The sequence below is a fragment of the Centrocercus urophasianus genome, unplaced genomic scaffold, assembly GCF_019232065.1.
Source record: "Centrocercus urophasianus isolate 14NV4802_14NV808 unplaced genomic scaffold, USGS_Curo_1.0 seq_9, whole genome shotgun sequence".
Classification (NCBI taxonomy): domain Eukaryota; kingdom Metazoa; phylum Chordata; class Aves; order Galliformes; family Phasianidae; genus Centrocercus; species Centrocercus urophasianus.
In genome coordinates this window covers 12570165-12597644 of record NW_024885532.1, presented here as the reverse complement: position 1 = coordinate 12597644, position 27480 = coordinate 12570165, and the positions used below count along the sequence as shown (strand labels likewise).

The 27480-nt window shown below is 39.1% G+C and overlaps 1 protein-coding gene across 2 annotated transcripts in view; it reads right to left on the bottom strand.

Annotated features, from left to right (window-relative positions):
* KLHL1 (kelch like family member 1) overlaps positions 1-27480 on the bottom strand; it is a 220081-nt gene that overhangs the window by 116607 nt on the left and 75994 nt on the right. For both annotated transcript variants that reach the window (XM_042839007.1, XM_042839008.1), the window contains one exon: positions 18461-18657. In XM_042839007.1, coding sequence (XP_042694941.1) covers positions 18461-18657 — 197 coding nt within the window. The remainder of the gene's footprint in view (positions 1-18460; positions 18658-27480) is intronic.

Genomic DNA, 27480 nt, shown 5'->3' with positions numbered 1-27480 from the left:
CTGAGGTTTTCCCTTACTGCCTCCCAAGGTGACAGCATTCCCACTCCTCTGTCATGCAGCACATCCCCTTCCCCCATTATATCAAGTTTAAGACCCAGCTAACCAGCCCAGCCAGCTTGCTCCCAAGATTTCTGGCCCTTCTAGACAATCAGCTCCCATCTGCTATCAGCACTGCCCCTTTCTCAAGGCTGTGTCCCAAACCATAGTACCCAAAGCCCTGAGTATGACACCATTCGCAAAGCCCTTCATTCAGTGTGTCCACCCTCCTCTGCCTTTTGTGCAGATCCCAGTCACCAACTGAGAAGACAGTGGAGAACACAGCTTGCACTCCCGATCCCTTCAGCAGTCTTCCCAGAGCCCTGAAGTCCCTTCTGATCACCTGAGAACTTATTTTGCCCACCTCTTCATTTCCAGTACGGAAAACCAGTAATGGATAATAATCAGAAGGCTTAACCAGTTGAGTGCTGTTCCTAGTAACATCTCTTACTCCAGCACCAGGCAGGCAACACACCCCCATGTCAGATGGGTCCGAGCAGCATACTGGGCCCTCGGTTCCCCTCAGAAGAGAGTCCCCTACAATGACAGCCCTTCTTTTTTTTTTTTTTTTTTCCTGACTGATGCTGTAGCAAAACGGGGATCAGACTGACTAGCCTTGGGCAACCTCTCTTGCATGGATGGACTTTCACCAACATCCACACCCCCCAGTCCATCCAACTCCAGAGCCTCATACCTGTTACATAAGAGCACCTGGGAAGGTGGGACAGGCTGAGGGGCAGTCCGCTTGTTGCCCAAACAGGGATTTGTTCCATCCCTCCCTGACTTGGACGTCGCCCCTTCCCACCTGACTGTGAGACAGCAGATGATCCCCCACTGCTTGAGGAGCATCTCCCCTGCACTCTTCCTGCAGGGATGGCAGTGTATGACTCCACCAATCGATCCCCTTCCTGCAATCCCAGATGCTCCTCAGCCTTCCTACTTCCTCCTTTAGCTCTACCACGGCTTCTCTGGCTTTGAACGGCCCACACAATTCACACACCCTGACGGCTCCCCTGAGGCTTTTTCTAGGCAGGCGGCGTGGATGCAGAGCCGTTGGCCTGGCAACGCCCACTTCTCGTCTGCCGCTCTCGCGAGAGCTGCCGGGCTGCTCTGTTATCTCGGGTTTCACTGGATAAAGGAACCGACCGGAACGGCGCTGTGCCTCGCAATCAGTCGCTGCGGTTCTGGCTGGAACAGTTCTTTTAACAGAGAAGCTCGGCAATCAGTCAAAATAAGACGCTGTGGTATTTCTTAGCAGCAAGAAAAAGAATATGAGGTACGGTTGTTGAGGGGATGGGTGTGGGATAAAGAGCACCAGACGCAGTGACTCTGCAAAGTTCAATGTAATAACTGAACCGAAGCTATGGATAAGCTGTGTTAGGAAAAACTTCACACTCCTACACATACACACCCACATACAGTTACAGTTACCGAGGATGTCCCCAACTGTGCGTTGGCATAGTTAAGCCTTGGGGAAATGCAACACTTGCTCCAGCCCAATGTTAAATGCCTGCTCAACAATATCCTCCTCCCACGGCTCTTCTGGCGCCAATATCTTTTACTGGAGTGATGCCACTTAGGCCACCAATTAAATCACTCATGAACCAGCTCCAGCAATTTCAGGGTTTTTTCTTTTCTTTTCTTTTTTTTTTTTTTTTTTTTTTTCCACCTCCTCTCACTTGCTGTCCCACAGCCCATACCAAGTCCTATCACACTGCCTTTATTTGCACCATATTGTCAGCCATGGCTCATTATATTCAGTTGTTCACCCCTGATCCAGGCAAGGTCACGATGCTCCCATGACAATGCTTCAAACTCTGAAAGATTGCAATATCATAAGAAATGTTCCAAATATGAATAAAATAAAACTTTTAATGAACCAGAAGTCATGGTAACTCTAAGGCTTAGGATAGAGTAGTATGCCAACGAGATCAAAAGACCTAAGTCTTGTCTTCTGAGCATGAGCTTTTTAAATATAGGTTGAGAAAATGAAAACATGGAGGAATCTGTTTCTCTGGCCCCACAACAAATATTTGCAGATGATGTGTTGCCTTTTTTTTTTCCCCAGTATCTCCTTCTCTAATACCTGTCTCTACTGTACTGAAAGGCACCTGTACAATGCCAGAATACTGTACAGTGTTAGTTTCTGAAACTGCTTAAGTGTGCAAACCTTTACTCTAAATTACTATTCTTACTAGTACTGAATGCATAACAAGATATATACTTGAGAATTTATTATTTTTATTCTTGTGTGACTGTACCTTTTTCCCATCTTAGCCAACAGAGAAATGAGCTGTAGGTCCTGTGTTATACTGAAGACATTATTGCCAGAAAACAACAGAGTGAATACTCCAACACCCTCTATTCTTCACTGTGATTAGACAAAAATTAACCAGGAGATATGAGGAGTGGCATCTCAGTAACTCAGGATGTCCTCCAGCTTTTGAAAAGCAAATCAGTCCAGCAACAATCTTATCTTGACTGACCAAAGCATACTATTGAGTACTTAACAGGTAATCACAGAACAGGAGTCTTAGAAAGATCATGAGTTCCAACCTCCCTGCTACTGGCAAGGACACCTCCCACTGGATGAGACTGCTCAGGGCCCATCCATCCTGGCCTTGAATACACCTGAGGATGGGGCATCCACAATTTCTCTGGGCTGCCTGTTCCAGCACAAGTAATTCTTTACCCTCCAAGTAAAGAATTTCCTCCGAATATCTAACCAAAATCTCCTTTTTTTTTTTTTTTTTTTTTTTTTTTAAATTAAAACCATTCCCCCTTGTCCTGTTACTATTAGACCATGTAAAAAGTTGGCCTCCCTCCTGTTTATAAGCTCTACTTATGTACTGAAAGGTTGGAATGAGTTCTCCCTGGAGCCTACACAAAGTACCCTCAACCTTTCTTTATAGAAGTTCTCCAGCCATCTGGTCACCTTTGTGGCCCTCCTCTGGACCCACTCCATCAGTTCCATGTCTTCCTTTTGCTGACAGACTCAGATCTGCAGTCAGTAATTCAGATGGGCCCTCAGAGTTGGGGGACAAAAAAATCACATCCATATGTATGTTCTGTTGGCTACCTGTCTTTTGATGCAACTCACGATTCATCTCACTTTCTGGGCTGAAAGTGTATACTGCTTCCAGATTGCAGGTAAAACTTTTTGCCCACCACAGCACCCAAGTGCTTCTCTGCAGGGCTGCTCTCAATGAGTTCACAGAATCACAGAATGGCCAGGGTTGGAAAGGACCTCAAGGATCATGAATCTCCAACCCCCCTGCCATATGCAGGGACACCAACCTCCACATTTGCTACTAGAGCCAGCTGCCCAGGACTCCATCCAACCTGGCCTTGAACACCTCCAGGGACGGGGCATCCACAACCTCTATGGGCAGCCTGTTCCAGCACCTCACCACTCTCTCTGTAAAGAATTTCCCCCTGACATCCAAGCTAAATCTTCCTTCCCTCAACTTAAAACCCTTTGTCCTGCTGTTATCTACCCTTTCAAAGAGTTGATTTCACCTCCTGTTTTTAGGCTCCCTTCAGGTACTGAAAGGCTGCAATGAGGTCACCACACAGCTTTCTTTTCTCCAGGCTAAAAAGTCCAGCTCCCTCAGCCTGTCTTTGCAGGGGAGGAGCTCCAGTCCCCTGATCATCTTGGTGGCCCTCCTCTGGAACCTCTCCAGCAGCTCCCTGTCTTTCTTGTACTGGGGGCTCCAGACCTGGATACAGCACTCCAGATAGGGCCTCACAAGAGCAGAGTAGAGGGGGACAATCACCTCCATGTCCCTGCTGGTCAGCCCTCTTCTGATGGAGCCCAGGATATCATTTGCCTTTGGAGCTGCGAGGGCACACTGCTGGCTCATGTTAAGCTTTTCATCCATCAGAACCCCGTGGTCCTTCTGCACAGGGCTGCTCTCAAGGACCACTCCTTCCAGTCTGTCTAGATGCCTGGGATTCCTCTGGCCCAAGTGCAAAACCTTGCACTTTACTGTGTTGAACTTCATTAGGTTCACTCAGGCCCACCTTTCAAGTCTATTGAGGTCCCTCTGAATGGCATCCCTTCCTTCCATCATGTCAACCGCACCACTCAGCTTGGTGTCATCAGCAAACTTGCTGAGGGTGCACTTGATTTCATCATTGATGTCATTGATAAAGATCTTAAAGAGCACTGGTCCCAAGACAGACCCCTCGGGGAAGCCACTTGTTACCGGCCTCCACTTGGACATAGAACCTCTGATGACCACACTCTGTCTGTGGCCTTTCAACCAATTTCTTATCCATTGAGTGGTCCACCCATCAAAGCCACATCCCTCCAATCTGGAGATAATGATGTGGGGGGGTCCATGTCAAAGGCCTTGCTCAAATCCAGGTGAATGACATTGGTCGCCTTTCCCTTGTCCACCAATGCTGTCACTCCATCATAGAAGGCCACCAGATTGGTTAAGCATGACCTTCCCCTGGTGAAACCATGATGGCTGTCTCAGATCACACACTCATTCCTCATGTGATCAGGCATGTTGTCCAGGAGGATCTTCCCAGTCATAGAGATGAGACTCACCGGCCTGTAGTTCCCTCAGTCCTCCTTGCTCCCTTTCTTATAAATGGGAGTGACGTGACCCTTCCTCCAGTCATCCGGGACGTCAGCTAACAGCCACGACTTTTCAAATATGATGGAGAGTGGCTCCACAACTACCTCAGCCAGCTCCTTCAGAATGCACGTCATCCAGCCCTATAGACTTGTACACGTTCAGTCTCATGAGGCAGTGCACACACATATCTGGGATCGATCCAATCAAGGGGAAACACCTTGCACTTGGCCTTTCTGAACCTCATTATGTTCCCATAGGTCAACTTCTTAAGCCTTTAGATGACATCAGTTGTCATATCAGCTGCATCATGCAGCTTAGTGTTATCAGCAGCGTTGTTGAAGAGACACCCTATCTCACTGTCCATACTGTTGTTAAAGATATTAAAGAGCACCTGTCCCAAGATAAGCCACTGAAAGACACCACTTGTCTCCATTCTCCACCAGAATACAGAGCCATTGACCACAACCCTATTGTAAATGACGTGCATTGTATATCAAAGAAGAATGAAAACAATAAATATAAATGCATAATTTCTCAGGATGGGCCATTTTAAGAATACTAGTCACTGTCTATTCCAGAAAACATAGCAATGAGTTGATTCAAGAGTCTTGTTCACAGAGTTTCTAGAGAGTAGGATTTCTGCTTGCTTTCTCAGTCATAGCCAATGCCTAAGAATGATTTGTCTGTCATTTTTTCTTTATTTTCTCTTCCTCTGTTTTTCCTACTAGAGCTCCCCGCTTTAATTTCAACTCTATCACTCTCTCCAGTGTTATTTCCTTGTACTCCACCATGGTCTATGTACTTCAATCATGCTACACTTCAGTTGTTTTAACATACTATTCCCTGTTCCCAGAAATGTCCCCAGAAAAGGACTAGTGGATCTTCTTTCTACTCTAAAAGACCTCTGCTAAATTCTAAAGTACTGGTAAAGAAGATAATGCAATTGCAGGTTATGTCATGCCATACTTTCTCATAACCCCTGAAGTAGAACTTCAATACAATGAGTTTAGCCCTCAACTTTTAATACTTTACTGTGCATGAAACCTATGCATTCTGCTGTGGTTTCTTGTTGTGTAGTTTTTGTTTGTTTGTACTGTGCATTTAACCACTCTTGAACAGCCTTTTGTGAAAACAAACAATGCAGGGACATATACCTCTAGTCTTGCCAAAGACATGCACAAAGGTCAGGTATTCAATTTTATGCTACTTTGCAGATTCAAAGGCTTTGACCTTAATGCTACAAAATTAACCTATCTTGTGATTTTTATTATTATTTTTTTTTAATGCCAAGATAATACTCTAAAATTCACTCACCTTATAATACTTTGTTAGTGTGATATTTGTAGTTGGATTGCAATTACATAATGCACTGTCACAGATTTAACCTAACTGATTTTAGGTTTCCACCAATCCTTTTTATGTTAAAAGTCTATTTGCTCCAAACTACCTCTGTAGGCGTTGCCTACAGATCAGTGAGATAAGGTGGGATTACTAATTGATATATTCTTCACTTGGCAAACTGAGATGTAGATCTGCTGACCTGACACACAAACCATCACCAATCCACTGAAGAAAAAGTCATATCACAGTAGTTAGGTAGCATTTTGAAACATACTAACTATCAACATGATGTGATGCTACTGTTGCTACTGAATATTAAGGTCTCTGGAGCTAGAATAAACTTTAAAGACATATTAAAAATATATGCATCTAATGTAATGTAAGAAAGATCATTCAGGTGAGAATGGAAAGTAGCATTCTGTATAGGGAACTATACAGAATTCTGCCATATTAACCTTTTTAAGTGGCATTTAAGAAGAAAGATGAAAGTTCCAGATGATAAAGGAGTCATCAGATTGTGATTAATGCACAGTAAACTACTTGCTTAACTATTTTCCTGTAGATTTCACAGCATTTTACTACCAGCAGTTGTCTTCTCTGTTTCCTTTTAATTATTCTGTTGCCCATATGCTAGTTCTTGAAATGCTCTTACTCTCCTGTTCTCCTACTGTTTCTTGATGGAGTAGTACTGTAACTTGCCCTGTCACAGCTGTATTAAGTGGAACTTATAAAAAAGCAGCATACTGTGCTAGGTGCTGATTATTACACTCAAAAAAGCATCTTAAAAATACCAGAAAGGTGAAAAGTGATCTATGAATTTTGTCATAAATCACTGAAAAGATGAAAAAAGAAACGGAAACCATGAGTCATAATAACAGCTAAATGTCCTTAGGGGAAAGAAAAAAAAAAGAAAAAAAAAAAAAAAAAAGAGGCTCTGTGACATTTTCAACAAAAATATATTAGTTGCAGATTGGTCCTGTACATAAAAATCAGATTTTCCATTCTGCTTGAAAGAAAGATCATCTGGGGACTCTCATTTGTGTTTGTATTGTGTTTCAGTCTTTCTCACTTTTGGCTGTTGCTAGAATGGCTTAAAGAGGTAAAGTAAAAAACAAGAGAAAATTGTAAATGTCACAAAATATGCTCTCTGTCTATATTTCAAAATGTAAAAGATGCACACTATTTTTTTTTACAGAGATGCCCTGATATGATAAAAAAATGTGAGAATTATAACTTAGAAACAGTCCCAGAGACTCTCAATGATCAGTGACTTTTCAGCAAGGTTGTGAGACATCTTCTCACTTCTGTTATCAGTGGCTTGGGAATACAAATATTTTTAGGTATGTATGAACTATATTGTATTTTCATACTGAATATTCCATTTATTTATTTATTTATTTATTTATTTATTTATTAATGATAATCCACAATGTAAAAAGCATAAAACAATTACAGCTTTCCAAACAATTGGAAAAAAAATACAATTAATGGACTGGCATCTGTTTTAGTCATAGCTATATAGTCATCCCATATTCCAAGTAAATGGCACTGATTTTACATTCCAAGTAAGTCTCAAAACCTTTTTATAGCATATGTCACTTAAAACTCCGTGCAGTATGTACAATGTTCTTATTACGTTTCCAGAACATTAAACCATCCCTCTAAAACCAGACATAAATAAATACTGCAATGTACTGCAATGTATTGAAATGTTATATTTTTAAAGCTTTTTTTTTTTTCCTGAGTATTCTCCTCAAAGCTATTTCTGTGTTTCCTCTGAGTGTTAAGATCATAACATCCTGCATTATTTGACAAACACTTATTAGTGATATTTTTTTCTATAATTTCTTCAGTACTGTAATCTAACACAATATCCTCTTAGGTGGCTGGACAAATATTTAAATAGGAATTTTAAAGAGGTAACAACAGAAAACAGATAAAACAAATGTAATAAAATGTATGTTGTTGTCTGGAGTCCCTATGTTTTTTTATAAACACTATCTATCCTTAAAAACAAAACACACCTTACGGATCAAGCTCCTTAACGTTTGAACACAGACTCCACAAGTCTTCTGGCAGATCCATATTTGCTATTTATGGTGCAAATAGGACATTTTGTACAATAATATATTTTGGAAATGTCTGCCTGACAGCATAAGAAGAAAAACAGAATGATTTGAAATTTCAATGTGTCACTGCTAACTTGTTGCTGGCATGTTATCAATAGCTTGTTCCTAATAAAAGTCAACTAAATGTTAGCTCTGATAATCCCATCTGCTGCATATTGCTTAACAAATAAAAAAGAAATTAAACAGAAAAAGAAATCTGAAATTTTGCTCCACGTTGCCCTTGATATTCAACTCTGGACCAATGGAAGTATAAAGGTGACACTTTTGATGAACTCAGAATAATTCAGACGGGAAGCAACCCTGCTAGTGCATGTCTAACTAGGTCAGACTACCCTGCAACATTTTCAGTCAAGTCATGGAATCGTAGAATCGTAGACCTGAACATTTCCAACATATGGCTGTACAAACTCAATTGAATTTGTTCTTCTAGTATTTGAGTATGCCTCCCACTCTATAATGCTGTACCTCCAACATAATCTTCTCTCTATTCTCCAACCGGGTAGATGTAGACAGCAGAAAGGTTTTCTTTACCTCTCTTTTATCTAGGGTCAAGAGACTCATCTCCCTCAGACTTTACTAGTATGTTCTGTATTCCAGAGCCCAGCCAGTCTGGTTATGACTTCTGCTGGATTCACTCAAATGCATTAGTTCCTTTCTTGTATGGAGGAACTCCAAACTGCACACAACCCATCATGTGTGGTCTCAGAAATTCCAAACGCAAGAAAATGATCACTCCTCTTTCAACTCGTTCTTCTAATACATCCCCAGACTCGTGGTGTTTCTTGCCATCAGGTTATATTCCTGGTTCATGTTCAAACCATGGTTCACCAGAATCCTCAGCTCCTTTTCTGCAGAGTTGCTTCCTAGACAGTTGCTCAACAGCCTGTACTGGTGCACAGGATTATTTGTCTACAGCTTGCAGGACTTCAGGTGGTTCCTATTAGCTTATTTCTCTAGCCTGTCCACATCTCTGTGAATAGCAGTCCCACTCTCAAACACACTGATCATCTTTGCTCCGTATTTTAGAGACCCATCCTATACTCTAGGCCATTAGTGAAAATGACAAACAGTATTAAACACAAAAGTGATTGATTTATGTGGAATGTCACTGGTTGAATGCCTCAGAATAAGCTACTGTAAGTGGAACTAGATAGGAAAGGCTTTGCATATCAGTCCTTCCCCTCACCACATCAGTAAGTTTTAGCTCTGAAATTCTGCAGCTTACAAAACAAATATAACTAATAACATCACCACTGAAGTTCTTCACCACAAAATACCATTTAGCATAAATGAAATTATTGCTCCATCTGCAGTATAATCAAAATTATTCATACATTAAAGGTTCTTTACAGAGTCGATATATGTCACTGAGATTACTTACATGCTTATAATTAAGTTTGAATGATGTTTTCCTGCATTGAGAATAATGACCCTTGCACTGCGAAGCAAAGAACTGTAGCTAAGGAATACTAAACACCTCCTGCATTCAATTCATTCAAAGGCACTTGCAAACATTCTCCATTTCATAGGCTCAGAACTGTAACATACGCTAAGATCCTTTATAAATCTAATATTTTGACAGGCTAACAGATACATCAATCATTTTATTCACATACATTCTTCTACTCATGGAATTTTTACTGTTTGGTTGTCCTCCTACTCAGAGTCTCAAAGTAACTTCTCCAAGTTTATGCTTAGCAATACACCTTAGAGTATGGCAAACTAAAAACGTGGAATAAAGTTCTGTCACCTCACTATTCAAACTACAGTTTCAACATCATAGAATCATACAATGGCCGGGTTGAAAAGGACCACAATGACCATCTAGTTTCAACCTCCCTGCTACATGCAGCGTTGCCAACCACTAGGCCAGGTGCCCAGAGCCACATCCAGCCTGGCCTTGAATGCCGCCAGAGATGGGGCATCCACAACCTCCTTGGGCAACCTGTTCCAATGTGTCACCACCCTCTGAGTGAAAAACTTCCTCCTAATATCTAACCTAAATCTCCCCTATCTCAGTCTAAAACCATCCCCCCTTGTCCTATCACTATCCACCGTCGTAAATAGTTGTTCCCCCTCCTTTTTGTACAATCTCTTGAAGTACTTGAGGGCCACAATGAGGTCTCTCTGAAGCCTTCTTTTCTCTTCTTTTCTCCAAGCCAAACAATCACAGTTCCCTCAACTGGAGGAGGTGCTCCAGCCCTCTGATCATCTTAGTGGCCCTCCTCTGGACCCACTCCAAGAGCTCCACATCCTTTCTGTACTGGGGGCCCCAGGCCTGGATGCAGTACTCCATATGGGGCCTCACAAGAGCCAAGTAGAGGGGTGCATTCATGTAAAGGCACTTCAGCTGGGCTTTCTGGCACACTACCCTTCTAGAAGAGCCCTCCTTCGAATCTCCAAAAGAAATCTGAAGTTCTCCCCCACTGCTTCCTAGAGGGAGATGAGAAGGTTTCAGACAGGAAGTCAGCAACACTACCTCCTCTGAGGAGTTCCCAGAAGATCCTACAGGACAGTTCAGAGGTTTTTTTCCCCACTATCTCCTGCTGTGACAGCATCCCCCAGCTGTCACACCACACTCTGTTCCACCACACTCGACTCTCTTCCCTGACTGGATCTAGAATAAAATCCCAGACTACTTGCTCTGTCCTAGCAAGCCTCATTGCATATCCTTCCCCCTTCCTACTTAGTTTAAAGCCCTCTCAATGAGCCCTGTTAGCTCTTGGCTACGATCCATCTTACTCTTAGAGAAAAGTAACACCCATCTGCAGCCATTAGACCAGGAGAAAAGTAAATCATCCCATGATTGAAAAACCCAGAGTTCCTGTGTTGGCATCAGCCTCTCAGACACTTATTCATTACCTGGGTTTCCCCAGCCCACTCTGTGTCCCTTGCTGCTTCAGAAGGGATAGAAGAAAGTATCAGTTGTGCTGCTCTCTCTCAACCAACTGTCCTAAAACCCTGAAGCCTTTCTTGATAGTTCACAGGCTTCTGAGATACTGCATCGTTTCCTGCCTGAACTACCAGTAATGGAGTGTATCAGAGGAGTAAACCAGGTCTGGAAGTTTTCTAGTTATGCTCTTGACCCGGGCCCAAGGGAGGCAGCACACCTCTCAGTGAGTCAGGTGTGGTGTGCACACAGGGCCCTCTGTTCCCACGAGGAGGGAATCACCCATATTTTGTCTTTCTTAGCAGTGGCAGGGCAGTCAGTAGTCGGGAGACACAGTCAACTGCCTTGTCCTTGGCAATGCCTTAGGCAAACCTTCCTGTGCCTCCTCACTTACCTCCCCTTCAATTGCCAGTGCCTCAAATGTGTTACTTAGCAGCACCTGGGGAAGTGAGGTGGTCAGGGAGGGTTGGCAGGCCCATGATGCTGAGCTGGGACTGCCTTTCAACTGTCCCCATGGTTTTTTTGTGTCCTGCTGCAGAAGCTACCACACCTGCTATTGCAGGATGCTGTGGGTGCTGCACACTCACTGCCTTCTCACTTTACTCCCAGAAGCTTTTTCCAAGGCAAGGGGTATGCATGTGGATTTGTCGCCCTGGCAATGCCCACACCACATCAGCTGCTCTCGTGAGAGCTGCCAGGCTGCTCTGTTATCTCAGTTCCCTTGATAAAGGAACTGACTGAAGCCCTCTTGTATCTCATGGTCAGTCACTGTGGTTCTGGCTGGGACAGCTCTGAAGCAGTGAACCTCAAGGGCTACTTTTGGGTTTTTGCCCGATGCAATGTGATTACTTGGCTTTCAGTAAACTTTCTTCACAAATAGGGCACTGACAGATAGAAAAACTGTAACTACAAGGTATTTCAATTTTCCATGGACTTTAGTTAAATGACATAATATTGAGATTCAGAAACTGGTAGCACTGCTTGGACTATCAAATTCTAAATATCTGAGCATTGTCTGCATGTCTTAGCACAGACAGATCCATGTTGTTCACTGTGAGATAAAGCAAGCTACAGTACAAATAATAAAGTACAAGTTATTATTGTTTTTAAGAATTTCCCATGTTTTAAAACCAAAAGGCGATTCTCTGTTTAAAACTTAATATAAAAATTCTTAACATTTTCTAGCACAGAAAAGTAGTTGTTATAAGAAGAACTATTGCCAGGTCACAGTTTATGAAATTAACAAGGATTATTCAAATATTTTCCTCTCCCTAGATTTATTAATGTAGAAAAGTAGTTGTCGTGAAAACAGCTAGTAGTACTTTACGGCCACAGAGTTTATTAAACTAGCCTGGTCTATTACAGCATTTCAAAAGTAAATATACAATGGTTCAAATAAAATAAACTATATCAAGTCATACATTCTAAGAAAAATTGCATTTCAATAAGGTTGCCATTGTAATTTGTTTTATAAAAAGACAGATAATATACTACAGCCCTAATTTCTGACAAGTTTGACAAATTTGACAAGCTGGTAAACTGCTAACTTTAGAAGTTATCATTCCTTCACATGCTAAAAACAGAAGAAACTACAATAATACAGAACTGTCATTAAAAATGTTTGGTGGAAAAATGCAGTTGCTTTAGCTCATTGATACTTTCCATTTTGCTGGTTTGTTTCTTTAAATAGGCATCACGTGTGAAGGTCATTGTACTATCATGTAACTCAATAACAAATTAGGAAACTATAGTTTTAAGACATATGGCTTTGCAGATTGAAAACTTACTGAAGATGATGTGCCAGTAAAAACCCAGATTGTCATTTAGAAGTACAGAAGTCTTAAATCAAGACAGACATGGGTGTCTGTGCTGCAAAATAAGCTAACAAATTCAATTAAGAAAAGAAAAAAAAGACAAAGCAATTTCACACCTCAGAAATAAAACAGCCCACAGTAAATCTGATGTGCCACAGAAAAAGATATCAATGAGACTGTGCAATTTTTTGCCCTTATTTTTAACATGTTCAAAAGCTTTAATTTAAAATGTGGCTAATCCAGATCCATTTACAAATAAAACAGGGAGTGCAAAGAGAAGTCTACAAATTTCATTGTTCACAAACTTTTTATTCCATGCTAAGAAATGTATCTTTGCATTTTGAAAGAAGTTTGTCAGCACTGAATTAAATCTGAAGTACTGTGTCAACTATGCAAATAAAAAATACTATTCAGGAATTCTGTAGATTTCATAGCTGAAGCAAACTAAATTATTAAAAAACATAATTGAAATTACTTATCTCCTGAAGATAAAAGAATATATAAACACTAGTGGTTTGCTCTTTAGCAGCTCTTCTTCAATGTAAAGAAATTTCCAAATCTCCATCTTGTCCTGATAGGATGTTATGTAAAAGCATAAAGCAAGCATGAGTACATACCTCTGAAAGTAATGCCTTCTATCCATTCCCATGGAATAGAAAAAGAAATGCAAAGAACACAACAATGCTAATCAATACAGCCAATTCTCAGCTACAAAACACTATTTTTCAATGTAGTCACCACCATTAGCTACGCATTTTTCCTAGTGATTAAAAAGAACCTGCATTCCATGTTCATAAAAATCTGCAACGCCATTTGGAAGATGGCCTGTATTTCATGTCACTGTCACCACTGCTGCAGCATACCACCCACCAGCTCACTGTGCTCACATTCGCTGCTTGATCTCTGTTCAGAAAGTGTGGATGAATGTCAAAGGGTACACATTTTTTCACATAGAGTTGAATTTCATCCACCCTTTGATTCATATCCACTTTCATTGCAGACACCATTTTGTCAGACTGCCTCTCTGCTGCCATCTGTTGCACAGCAACAAAATATAAGGGAATATTCACAGGAAGGTTCAGCCTCTGCTGCCACCACACTGTGTTGATGTTATGTGCCAACATACTAACATAGAATCATATCATAGAATCATAGAAGGGCCTGGGTTGAAAAGGACCTCAGAGATCATCTAGTTTCAGCCCCCCATGCCATGGGCAGGGTCATCAACCACTAGACCAGGCCTTTCTGCCCAGAGCCACATCCAGCTTTGCCTTGAAATAGGAGGCATTACTTTTGGAGTAGTCCTGATATTATATATATATATATATATATATATATGTAAATTGAAAATTACAGTGTAATTTAGAACTTATTAAATAATCAAGCCTAATACTAGTCAAGTAAATTGCCTTTGAATAAGTAAGATTAAAGAATTTATGGAGATTAAATCAAGCAGATAATTTTCATGAAAATACACTGAGTTCCATTAAAATGCTATTGTGAAGAAAACTATGATAAAGAATGACTTTATAAACAAATCTGATTGGTGGATGAAAACGTTATGATGTTTGTAAGGAATGATACAGTGTAAGGGAGTAATGCTAAGGTTCAAGTACCTTAAATTATCTCAGTTAGAGGTTGAGAGCTAAAGAGATGAACTTTTTTCTATCCCTATTTCCAGTCATGTCTAACTGCATTTTTTGTACAGAAATATCACAAGCTCAGTAAAAAAATATTTGATTTGATTACTATTGGCTATATAAAAGACAGAAATGATGAGCTAAAAAATAATTTCCTGCTTGTAGTGTAAATATCTTTTTAAATGTAAAGAAGGCAAAAGGTATATCATCTCAGTCATTTTTTCTTTACTTTGGGCACACAAATACCTACTTTTCTTCACTTAGTAATTTCTACCACATTAAAAAATAAAAATCTTTTGTTTTGAAAATTAGCCTCATAGAACTGTCAACTCAGACTGTCAGTTATAATTCCCTATTCACTGAAATTATTTCCTATTTATCAAAATAGTATTAAAATGTTTTAACAATAGCTTTTAATGTTGAATATCCAGAAAGGAAGTCACTATTTCTAAAAACTGAAGAAAAAGTAAAAAGATGGTGGTTGGACTGGATGATCTTGCAGGTCGTTTCCAACCTTGTGATTCTGTGATTCTGTGATTCTGTGAAGAGATATTATTTAACTTTTTAAAGCCCTTAGAATTGAAATGCTATTCAATGTTTTCCTCCCTTTTGTTCACAAATTTTCTCCTTATGAATCTATCAGAGACACTGATGTTCTAACACTTCCACTATTTATATGAGAAATAATTTAAGTAAATATTTTAGACAATTGGCTAAGAAAAATTCACTTTATCTCGTGTTTTTGTAGAGAAAAATTGTTTTTCCTTACAAAGCAGAAACACAAAATTTGAAATCTTCATTCATTAATCCATCATTCATTCAGCCTTCATTCCAGAAGCTTCTTAATCTGTTTACTTTATACAGCTTTCAGAGAAATGTAAATTTCTACATGCCAACTGGCAGGATATGTTACTACAAAGCCACAATGTGCAAACTTAAGGAAAACACCTTGAAAAGACTGCAAAGACAGGGCTTTTAAGTTCTCACGAGAGCACAACAGCCTTTTTTAAAAACAAACAAACAAACAAACAAGGGTTGACTCATACTTTTTTTAAAAGAGAGCTTCTTCTAAAATGCACTGCATAAGACAGAATGAGTTTATTGACAACTCTACCCTTACCATACTCTCAGAACTGTTCTCATTAAAGTCCATACTATTTCCTTGGAGTCTGCAGGAAAAATGTGTTTTTTTGTCACCTCAGTGACTATGCACCCACTCTTTGCTCGCCACTTCCTTGCTCCTTATTCACATCAGAAAGTTTCTGTTTGTCATGGTTTTGTGATTCTTGGTTTTCGGTATTCCACATCATAACATCATGTGGGGCACTGGGAGTTTAACTGTTAATGCTCAAGTTCTGGGTACCTGTACAGAAGAGAAGAACTACATTCCCCAGGGGACTTTGCGGTCACAGAGAGCAGATATAACTCCTGGCAAGGTCACCTGATGCTCTCTTTTTTCATCTGCTCTTCTTCGTCAGCTCTCCTCTTGTCTCCCTGCTGCTCAACTGGACTGCGCATCTCACTTCAGCGTTACGGTGAGGCCTATCCTCCTTTTGGACATTCTCTCTCTCATTATATTTGATTTATTAGCTTCAATTCTGATTACATTGTATTATAGTGTGTTATCTTGCATTCCAATACTATATTTAGTAAATTAGTTTGTTTCTCCTCAGATTGTTGCTGCTATTTTTAATTATTTTGGGGTCCCCTGTTCCCTTTTTCCAGAGGCGCGGATTTTGCAAAATCCCTCTGCCCCACTGGTCACAGAACTGGGTCAGCCTGTAAAATGTTGACACTGTTTTCTGATCTTCCATCCACCTGTCCCAGTGCATCTACTCAGCACTCTGGAAATTCTTCCTGGTTATGTGTGAGTGTAAAATAATCTTTTTTTCACTTATGTAGAGTCAATCTGATTTAGAGTGCTGCGGTCAAAGCAGGCAGTAATACCCCACACCAAATTCCTCATTCACATGCTTTAAAAGAAATTATTAATTAAAACAGATATCATAGAACCACAGAATTGCTTGAGTTGAAAGAGATTCTTAAAGATCAGTTCCCCCGTAATGAACACGGACATATACAGCTACAACAGGTTGGTCAGAGCCCCTTCCAGCCTGTCCTTGAATATCTTCAATGACAGGGCACCCACCACCTCTCTGGCAACTTGTTTCAGTGCCTCACCATCCTTAATGTAAAAAATCTTCCTTACATTCTAAATTTTTCCTCTTTTAGTTTGACATTATTTCCCCTTATCCTATCTCAACAGAGCCTGTTAAAGAGTCTGTTCCCATGTGAACTCGCTAAATGTAATAACACCATGCCTATGCAAATATCATGCCGTTAGGATAGACTTTTATGACAATAATTTTAGTGAGTTGCAAGTTCAATGACACACAGAATAAATATTGCTATATCATAACTGAACAGTTGTGCATTTTTGTCATTCTTGAAAAGATGAAGTATGACTGTCATGCATGCTTGAAAGTGTAATTGCAGTTACCTTTGAGTTTATATATAAATTACAACTGACTTCCTTTCTTATCTATCATCTTTTGTTAGCAATTTTCCTATTGCACATAATTCAGAATTTAAATCCGAGCATTAAAGCTATACTTTAGAATATACCTAATATTTTGGACATTGGCACAGATATTTGTTATTCATCAGCTATGTTTCAGTTGCCAGTCTTCAAGCGTACTACAGTGTTTAATTTCAAACTGTTATTCAACCCCAGAAAATTTAAAAATGATTGTAAAGAATCATGAAAACATTTTAAAAACCAAAATCTTCCCCTATTTTTTAGTTGTTTTTTTTTCATTGCTCATCACATTGTTTGCATTCCACAATAATAATAATAAAACACCAATATAATACACAAATATACTGAGAAGAAAAAAGACAGTTAAACCCATTGTATGGGAACTGCTGAATCACAGCCTGAACCTCTGATTGATCACCTGAGGCGAGCAATGAGTCAGCCACGGAGCACAGGTGAAGGCAATTCACCTGTGCTGCTGGAAGGGGTGGAGCCTGGCTCCACCTCTCCTAGACCCATTTAAGAGCTGACTAGCAGGAGGAATGTATCTCTTCTGGAGATCTGCTGTGCTAGAGTTTTGTAAGTGAGCCTAGGATAGGGTGAGTATCTTTCTTTTCTGCTCTGGTATAATAACTACTCAAGCCAAGTTTTTGGATGTACTATATCATCTGTATATTCATTGATTGTACACCCATGAACTACAATGTGATATTAGTTAAGCAAAATAAAGATGTAACTGCTGGGCAAGTGAAGAAGACTTGCTAAAATCTGCTGCATTACTTTAATAATAATTTCAGTATAGACCTTAAGGGGCCATTATTTCTCAGAAATGATAGGTAATCTATTCTTTATGTAAGCTTAATTCATGAGTCAGATGTTTTTTTTTTAATTTTGACAAATGATGCAGAATTAAATAGCTATGGATATAATTTACTTGCTGAATAAGTAACATTTTTTGCTCCATTGATTCTGATTAATTTTTATGTCTTACAAGTTCTACTAGGTGTAACTGAAAAAAAAAACTAAAACATTGTCAGACAAAGTTCATACTGAACTTCTGTTTGTACAATTCTGTGTTCAAGTCTATCTTAAGCTACTGCAAAAAACAATAAAAGGAGGCAGACTGGGTGAGGAAAAAAAAAGGAACTTGATATTGCAAATCTTCCCTAAACTAAAACAAAAGGAACAGTGATTTTTTTTTTTTTTTTTAAAGTGACTTACAGACACTACTTACTGTTATCAACTGTATATGAATACAAACTTAAGTCATATGCTTTTCTGTCTCAATATATAATGCACTCATTACAGAAAGCAAGTTCTCATAATTAAAAGACAGTTGAGAGGGGTTTCAAAAGGGCTGCTTGTAAAACAAAGTATGAGGCAAGTACGGAAGAACTTCAAGCCCAAAATTAGCAAGATATTTTTACTTACAGAAGATAAAAAGATTCACGTGATCACAATTTAGATATTCTAATACTGTCTTACCATAGTGTAGTTGTGAGCCACCTTCATAAGCTCTGTGCATCCCTGCGCATCAGCAAAAGCTCGTATTCCCAAACAGTTGGATGGGTGCAAAAGCTTCATTAGAAAATGGCAGCAAACCTCTACTACTTGTGGGAGCTGGAGGAGGCAGGCAGCTGCTAGAAGATTTTCAATAGTGTCCTCTTTCAATTCTAGGCAGCCTGAGAAAAAGAATTAATAACATATGCATTCTTGTTTGTTTTTTTTGTTTTTTTTTTTTAAAAGCAAAACTCCATGAAACATTGAAAGATCTTTTTATAAATAATTCTTCAGAAAAAAACAAGCAGAGAGGATTATTCTCTGACTGGACTTCTCAATTAACTGAGTATTTCAGATGTGTAAACATTAATTCAGCTATATAGGAGTCTTACAGATGAAGGCTGGAACATAAATAAGAGAAGGCTTAGCAACATTGCTTTGGTTTCTATAATGAGATTAAAATCTAAGTACATATGTAACTATCAACTAGACTGTGTTTTATTTATTCATTTATTTATTTGCATTAAAGTTGGCAATTAAACTTGCATTGTCTTTGGTACAGAGCAAAACAGAGCCATTTACCTCCTTGCAAAGCACTAAACAGTTGACTATCAAAGCATCACTACAAAAATATAAGTATATTCAGCGGTTCTTAGAGTTTTCAGACTTCCTGGGTTTATTTGTAATGTGACTTTGGGGTAAATTTTATCTAAATAATATGCATCGCTCCTCTCGTAGCCTATAGTTCTCCTACAAGACTTCATGCTTGCTAAAAGAGCACCTACGAATACACAATAGCAGCAATCTTCCTTTGTTACATTATACAAAGTTTAAAAAAAAAAAAACTCCTGCTGATAAGCTTTTTATTAAAAGGTGAAATAAAATGATACGAATTCAAAGAACCATCCTTTTCAATAAGAGAGCCCACAAACCTGCTATTTTTTAACAAAATCTCTTTTATAATATCTTACACTAATATCACCATTGACTCCAAATAATTTAATATCTATAAATTATGTATCACAGGGATAAGTTGGAGTACAGGAAAATAAAATGATATAAAAATGTGAAAGTGTAATATAAATTTTAAGAAACTACCACTTCTGGTTTCATTTTGCTGTGCTTGGAATATCATTTTAGACTGTAAAAGGATTGAGATTAGATTGGTCTTTCTGTTGAAAGTAATATAGACCAGCTGTTAGATAAACTCACACTTTTCTTCATGTAAATGTTTGTTGTCGCAGGAAGAGAAATCTACACATCTTAATAGTTTATCACATGGGATTGAAGACTCAAAAAGTCCTCTACTTCACCACACAATGCCACAGAAAAGCCACCTTATATTGTAATACCAAAACAATACAATAGCCGTAATACTGAATATTTTACCTTTTTTCCATCTTTTGTGTCACATGAAGCTTTCAATATAAGATGGAAACTGTAAACCTGTCTAGTAGCATCATGCAAGTTTCTCTTTGTTATCTGACTTTTTCTTACCACTGCCGTCCTGTTCCCCCAGATTTATACAAGATGGTCAGAAGACACAGTAAGCAGCTGACATTCTGATAACCCATATATTTATCAGTGACCCTCCCAAATTTGTTGCATGACTGCAGGTAATCACTGGACCAACACACAATTTACAGAAAGAAATAAGGATTGAAAGAATCATCACCCTTTTAAAGAAAGGTAATTCTATCACATTTAGGCTTCTTATCACTAAACGTAGCATTGAGAGAAGAAAAACAAAACAGCTGAAGCTGTTTCAAAGCTGAAGCTCTGTCAATCTCTTTACTTTCAAATTGGAAATATTTTCTGTTAAGTGTAAAGAAAACTTCAGTACTAACAGGATTAAAATAAGGTTGTTAATAGTAATCATAATTTATTTCATAAAATACATGTTTCTATATGTAATCAACATAGCTATTTTGAAGGATATTTTGTGGAAGGATGTGCAAAAGTTCCTGCCTTGCATATCGAGAGAGGAAATATATAATGTTTTCTGGGATACACAGGTATATGAATATATTGTAAATTGATTAATTGTAAACCAAATTCTGAAACACCAATGTACCACTTAATATTTCTTGGACAAAAGCTAGAAAATCACAGCTAAAGAAAAAGTAAACATGGTAAGAAGAAAGACAGATCTCTCCAGGATCCTACTGTACAAAGCATTAACTTCAGTGACATGCAGCATGTACCAAATCCATTATGATTTTCACTATGTCTTGCTTATCTTTGCCTTTAAACATTAAGGCACCTTCACAAGTTTGGTAACAAATGTATTCACTTTCTTAGAAGGACAGCATGATGTTTCTACGTGAGGTCTCATGTAGTATTAAGTGGTTTAGCATGGTCAGAGTTTGGAGGAAAAAAAAAAAAGAAAACCAGCAGTTAAGTGTCTTAGTACATGAACTCTTCAGACAGTTTCATATTGACAGAATATTCAAGCAACTAATGAAAAAAAAAAAAAAAATAGGCTATACAAGGGTGTATTAGTATTACTGCTACATCAGTTCACCTTCCCCTCATACTTCTATGGAATAAGTAGCTACTACTACTTGAGCATGAGCAGAACAAATTAGCTTAAAATCCCATTTTGTGTTATTTTAATTAGTATGAAAATAAGAAGAAAAAACAATCATAAGAACTTTAATGCATTATAATTATTCCATATTGAAGTTCAACTTGTGACAAATTTTATCTGCATTTGTTTATGCAGAAATTAAAATGCTTATATTTAGAATATAATTTTACTTCACTGTTAAATTTGAAGCAGAGATACCATATAATTTTCCCTGATGTTTTTTAATCTTTGGCTAAATCTTTTTTTTTTTTTTTCTTCTACTCCTTAGGCTACATTTTCACAACTAATTTCACGTATAGGGAAATTTTGAACATCTTGTTAATATGAATCAGAGAACCACAGAATCATAGAATTTCTTGAGTTGATAGGAAGCCTTAAAGGTCATCTAGTGCAACTCCCCTGCAATGAACATCCACAGCTACATCAAGTTACTCAGAGCATGGTCCAGCCTGATCTTGAATATCTCCAAGGACAGAGCATCTGCTACCCCTTTAGACAACGTGATCCCATGCCTCACCACCTTTACTGTTTTAAAAAAAAAAAAAAAAAAAAAAGTTCTTCCTTCTATCCAATCTAAATCTCCCATATTATAGTTTGAAATCATTTCACCTTGTACCACAACCACAGAACCCCCTCCCCCCCCAAGGAGTCTGTCCCTTTCTTTTTTATAGTCTCTGTTTAGATACTGAAAGGCTACTATTAGGTCTCCCTGAGCCTTGCCTTCTCCTCTCCAGGCTAAACAGCCCCAGCTCTTCCAGTCTGTCCTCGCAGGAGAGGTGTTCCGTTCTGTGGATCATTTTTGTTATCTACCTCTGGATGTTGGAAAACATCCAACAAGTCTGTGTCTTTCCTATTCTGAGGACTCCACATTTGGACATCACTCCAGGTTAAGTCTCACTAGCACAGAGCAGAGGGGCAAGATCACTTCTGTTAACCTGCTGATCATGCTTCTTTTGATGCAGCCCAAGCTTGGCTTTCTGGGCTAAGAGGGCACATTGCTGGCTTGTGCCCAGCTTGTTATCCACCAGTACCCTCAAGACCTTTTTGGCAGGGCTGTTCTCTGTCCTTATATCCTTCAGCTTGTCCTAATAGCAGGGGTTGCCACAACTCAGGTGCGAGATCCTGTACTTGGATTTGATGAACCTCATGAAGTTTACCTGGACCCACTGCTCAAGCCTGTCTAGGTCTCTCTGGATGGCATCCTGTCCCTCAGACATGTTGACCATACCACACAGCTTCATGTAATCCACGACCTTGCTGAGGGTGCACTTAATCCTACTGTCCATATCATTGGTAAGAGATAATAAAAAGCATCAGTCCCAGTACTGACTCCTGAGGGACTTGTCAGCAGATTCCACACAGACACTGCCATCACCGCCCTTTAACTACCTTGCCACCAGTTTCTCATCTATGGAACAGTCCAACCATCAAGTCCATTGCCCAGGAAGCCTCCAATACTGATGTCACCAATCAGCTTGCTTGCATTGTAGAACAGCGGGTACTTGAAGTCTCAAAGCGGGATGATCAAATCCTGTGATCGTGACACCTTCTTTAGACAATGGAAGAAGGATCCATCAACAGCTATACTTGATAAAGCTACCAATAAGGTTAGCGTGTTAGCCACAGATTCAGACTTCCAGAGCTAGTGATGAATATGTGCCAATAGGAATATGGTGGAATCAAGCTGTATGTACTGCTCACTTGCTCTGTATGTGAGCAAAAAATTCTACTCTAGATCCATAACATATGGTAATATCATTTTATGTCACGTACACATTAATTTAGTTTTCAGGAAAGCTGGGGAAGGACTTTTTATAAGGGCAGATAGCAACAGGACAAGGAGAAATGCTTTTAAGAGGGAGGGTAGATTTAGATTGGATATTAGGGAGAAATTATTTACTGTGAGAGTGGTGAGACACTGGAACAGGTTACTCAGTCAGGTCATGAATGTCCCTTCCCTTGGAAGTATTCTGGCACACTGGCAAGGAGTGACTCATGACTGATTGGATAAGCGCTTGCAGGTACAGTTAAGTAGTGTTTGTTTGTGGAATGTTTTGTTGACATGTAAAGCGGGGGGAAGGGGAAGAGGGGAGACGAAGTTGGAAGAGAAATGTGGGATTTGAGAGGATGTGAGAACCTGTAAAAGACAAAATAAAACAAAAGGAATAACAAAAAGAATATCTTTTAGTCTTTTTATTTTATACAGTATGATACTATGCGAAACGAAACGAAACGGAGCGTTCACATCTGAGTCCGTGCCTCAGATGCTGCAAAGCAGGATGGGACTTTGATCAATCGGGTCTAGTGGGAGGTGTCCCTGCCTACAGCAGGAGGTTGGTACTAGGTGATCTTAAAGATCCCTTTCAACCCAATCCATTTTATGATTCTATGATTCTACAATAATGAATCTGTACATTGATCCATTCAGGCATTCAGACACCCTGTGAGTAAAGATATGCAGAAGACGACATGGGAAACGTCAATAATATGAAACAAAAGGTAGAACTAATTCTTCTAAGTGTTTTTATTTTAACCTTTCACTTTCATGTGACTTCGTCAGTTTTGTTGCATTTTTGAAGTTTATGAATATCATTACTTCCATCAGTTAACCATGATGTCCAGTCTTGGTAAGGCCTATATTATTAGGTCCATAGATTTTTTTTACGCAAAATCAGAAAATGGCATAAAGATAGTACTTACTGAGATTTCAAACAGTAGATAAATTGCTTTCAATTATAGTTACAAAAGGAAGGTGCTTTTTTTGCAACAGGATCAAATTCCAGTGAAAAAAGAGGTTATGAAAAATATGCTACACTTCACATTGCTATTATGGACCTTTTTGACATTTCTTAGAATTAATTTTACTAAATCTCATCAGCCCAGTAGCTGTCAGAGCTAAACTTTTTAGATTTAATTGTATAGTCAATTGAGAGAAACATGAGGTTTTAGAGCAGTATTCATCTGCTCTGTTTTAGTCATCCACTTTGCAAGGAGATTACTTGATCCTTAGGAGTGGCTATTTCGTGCTATCAATCACCTTCATTCGACTTGCTGAGTCACTGTTTTTATTTATGTTGGATGATATAAATTCAGTCCATCTGCTCCCAAGTACACAATGATGGAGTCATGGAATCATTAGGGATAAGATTATAAAATGCCTGGAAATGCTTTGCACCTTTTTCAACACTCTTTGGGTCCAATTCTGATTTTCGTATTCTCTGTCACTGTCAATTCTTGGCATTGATATAATGTGCAGTAATCACTTATATGCATCCATGAAGAGCAGTCAAGGGAGTATGCAATAAGAAGTAATCTCCCTCTAGTAGAACATTAATCTCCACTGTTTTCTGAAGTGTATAATAATGTTTTGATTTTGGCCCATGTCTTAAAATGTACATTCTACACTGTATCATCTCCTATATCTTTTATAAAGGTGAGGTTGTTTCCAGAATAGAAATAATGGGAGACAGTATTTTGTTTTTGCAGAGGCTTTTCCTGATCTAACTTTTCTATTTCTATTAACTATTATTTGCAGACCACACTCATCAGCTGTAAGGGAGGAAGACGGGCATTCTATGTTATTTTGTGTTTACTTCCTTACAGTTCTGCATTTTGCATCAGTGAAAATTCAGTCAACTCTTTTTTTGTTATTGTTTTTTGTTTTGTTTCTTTTATGTATGGGAACTGTTGAATCATGGCCTGAACCTCTGATTGATCACCTGAGGCAAGCACTGAGTCAGCCATGGGAGCACAGGTGAAGGTAATTCACCTGTGTGACTGGAAGGGGTGGAGCCTGGCTCCACCTCTCCTTGACCCCCATTTAACAGCTGACTGCCACTAGATCTCTTTCTGGAGATTCCTCCCTTTGGAGTTTTTCTGTGAGCCTAAGATATGGGTGAGCATTTTCATTTATTTTTTGTTATCCCTTTCCACCATGATAATCCTTTTAGTTATGTGGTCTATAAAATACCAACTTATCCACATTACTCTGCATATTTGTTGATTGTACACTTGGTGAGCTAGGCAGGCCAAATATACTAAAAATAAATAAATAAATATAAAGGAGAACATTACCCCCCTAGACAAAACAATCTCTGGACAGATCTCAGGATTTCTGGGATCCCCTTATTATGAATTGGCACCCATAATTAAAAAATGGGGTCCCTTGTGTGTTATGGGAAGTATTTCCTTATTCTGCATGGAAGACTATTTTCATGGATTCAGCAAAGATATGGTTATAAAAGAATGACAGCTAGCTGCTTCTGCGGTGACACAGCCACTGCTAAATGCTTTAAATCAGGGCAGCATGAGAGCCATTACCTTAGAAAATGAAAATTGGTTATTGTAAGACTACATATTAAAATCAGAGCAAGAACTCCAAATTCTGACAGGGAAAAAAAACAACCCTCAATTTTCCAGTAGGGCAGGTCCATAACATTTTAATAGATAATAACCAGGTTCCTGAATCAATGGACCTGGTTGATCCAGAACACGAAACTTCTAAATCAGATACTGATGCTCTGCTTGCAATGGATCCCTTGGAGATCCATCCTATAAGAAGTCAAAAAAAAAAAAAAAACAAGATAGACCAGCAGGGGTGTCCCCAATCAGTGTCCTCCAGCCCAAATTCATTTACGTGTGACTGCCCATCCATATATGGCAACAGAATTAATGGACCTAGTACAACGGTTCCAAGAAAAGCCTAGAGAAGGTGTGCCAACTTGGCTATTAAGATTATGGGATTCAGGGCAGAAAGTGTTGTGGTCATTGGCAACTACATGACTGTGCACCCTGCCCTTAGGCAAAGGCTATACACTGGCATCCAACACATCAATGAAAACCATTCCATAATAGATTGGTTGATGGCAGCATGCCATATGGTCTGGCCTAATAAATCAGATATGCCGTTACACACAGGGTCCTCCAATTACATTTGTGAATTGGGTATAAAAGAGGAGATATATGAAGATACATTTGAAAGCCCAGGTATAGTAAGATTCGCAGCAAGTATGGGAGACCTGATCCTGCAGCAGGCCCCTTCCCATCTGTATGGGACTCTAGTGTCTATATTGAATCCTGTAGTAACCTCAAAGTCAGTGGTCCAGCAGGCTGCCCAGCTGGTAGCTGATCTGGGGAAGACAGAGTGCCTGCAGACCAGGTGCAATATTTGAACATTGGAAGAGGCAGAAGTTCTTCCAGTATGTAAAACTAGGAGACCAACTGTACGAACTCCGTAATAGGGATCCATATGGGTATCCTCCCCTAAAAAAAAGGTTAATTACTTAATCTGGGCTGGGGTTCAATTTGTGAAAATTGATCGCCAGCCCAATCATGTCCTCATTCAGCTATGGAAACAGTTGAAGGACAATCAAAAATTTCAAAATTACCCCAAAAAACCTAGGGTAAGAGTTACTGACAGATTACCAATGACAACATGGAACTTGGAATATTTTATAGTTCCTAGTAGAAAAAAGAAGACTCCTCAGGTGACTCAGGCCACAATGCCTGAGCCACCAGAGGTAGGACACATAGCCGTAGCACAATTTATGGTGTAACAAGGGATGTTAGTCCCCTGTTAGGGTATTTCAAGAATTATTCCCAAAAGCTAACTTCAGATAGACTTAGTTTACTTCATCTCTCTTTACGCAGTGAACTTCAGTACTTAAGTTTGTTTTAAGGCTGTAAATCCTGCTCATTGTGTCACACAAAAAGGGGGGGAAGGAACGAAGAAAAAAAAATAAAATTGTTCCTATATATATTCTTCCTATATACAGCAGGTATATTTCATTCCATGAGTCACTTCCTGGAAGAGGTATGAACAGAACTGCACAACACCTGGCTTCCAGTCTATTGCACACCTTTCCAGAAGTATCCCAAATGGTGTACTGTTCATTTTCCTACAAACAAAACCACACAATACACAGTTAATATCTTTTCATATCTATATCTCCATGAGATATAAACTCTCTGTTACACTAACCATAATCAAGCACTCAGCTCTGGAAAGGAAAGGAAAAAAAAAAAAAAAAAAAAAGGAAAAAAAAAGAAGAAAGACATCAAGGGCAAGCATCAGACTAGCAGATTTGATTTGAAGGTGCAGTATTTTATCTCTCTTTTATATCTGTCTCAAGCTGGCTCAGACGCAGGAATACTCACCTCTACCAGAGTAAGATTTTCAGCTTTTCAGGCAATGATTTGGCAGCTTCTGCCATGGCAACACAAAGCAGTTCAAATACATATTTAAAGAACAAAAGCTAACAGAGATGGTAGCATCAGCTGTCAACAGAAGATTTTTGCTTGAGTACTTCATATGGCCTGCTTTGCTTTGAGCTGGATTCCATTGCTGGGAGAAGTGAATTTTATAGTATCATCACATTCTGTAGGTACATTTTAGAACGATTGTGTGATGGACACA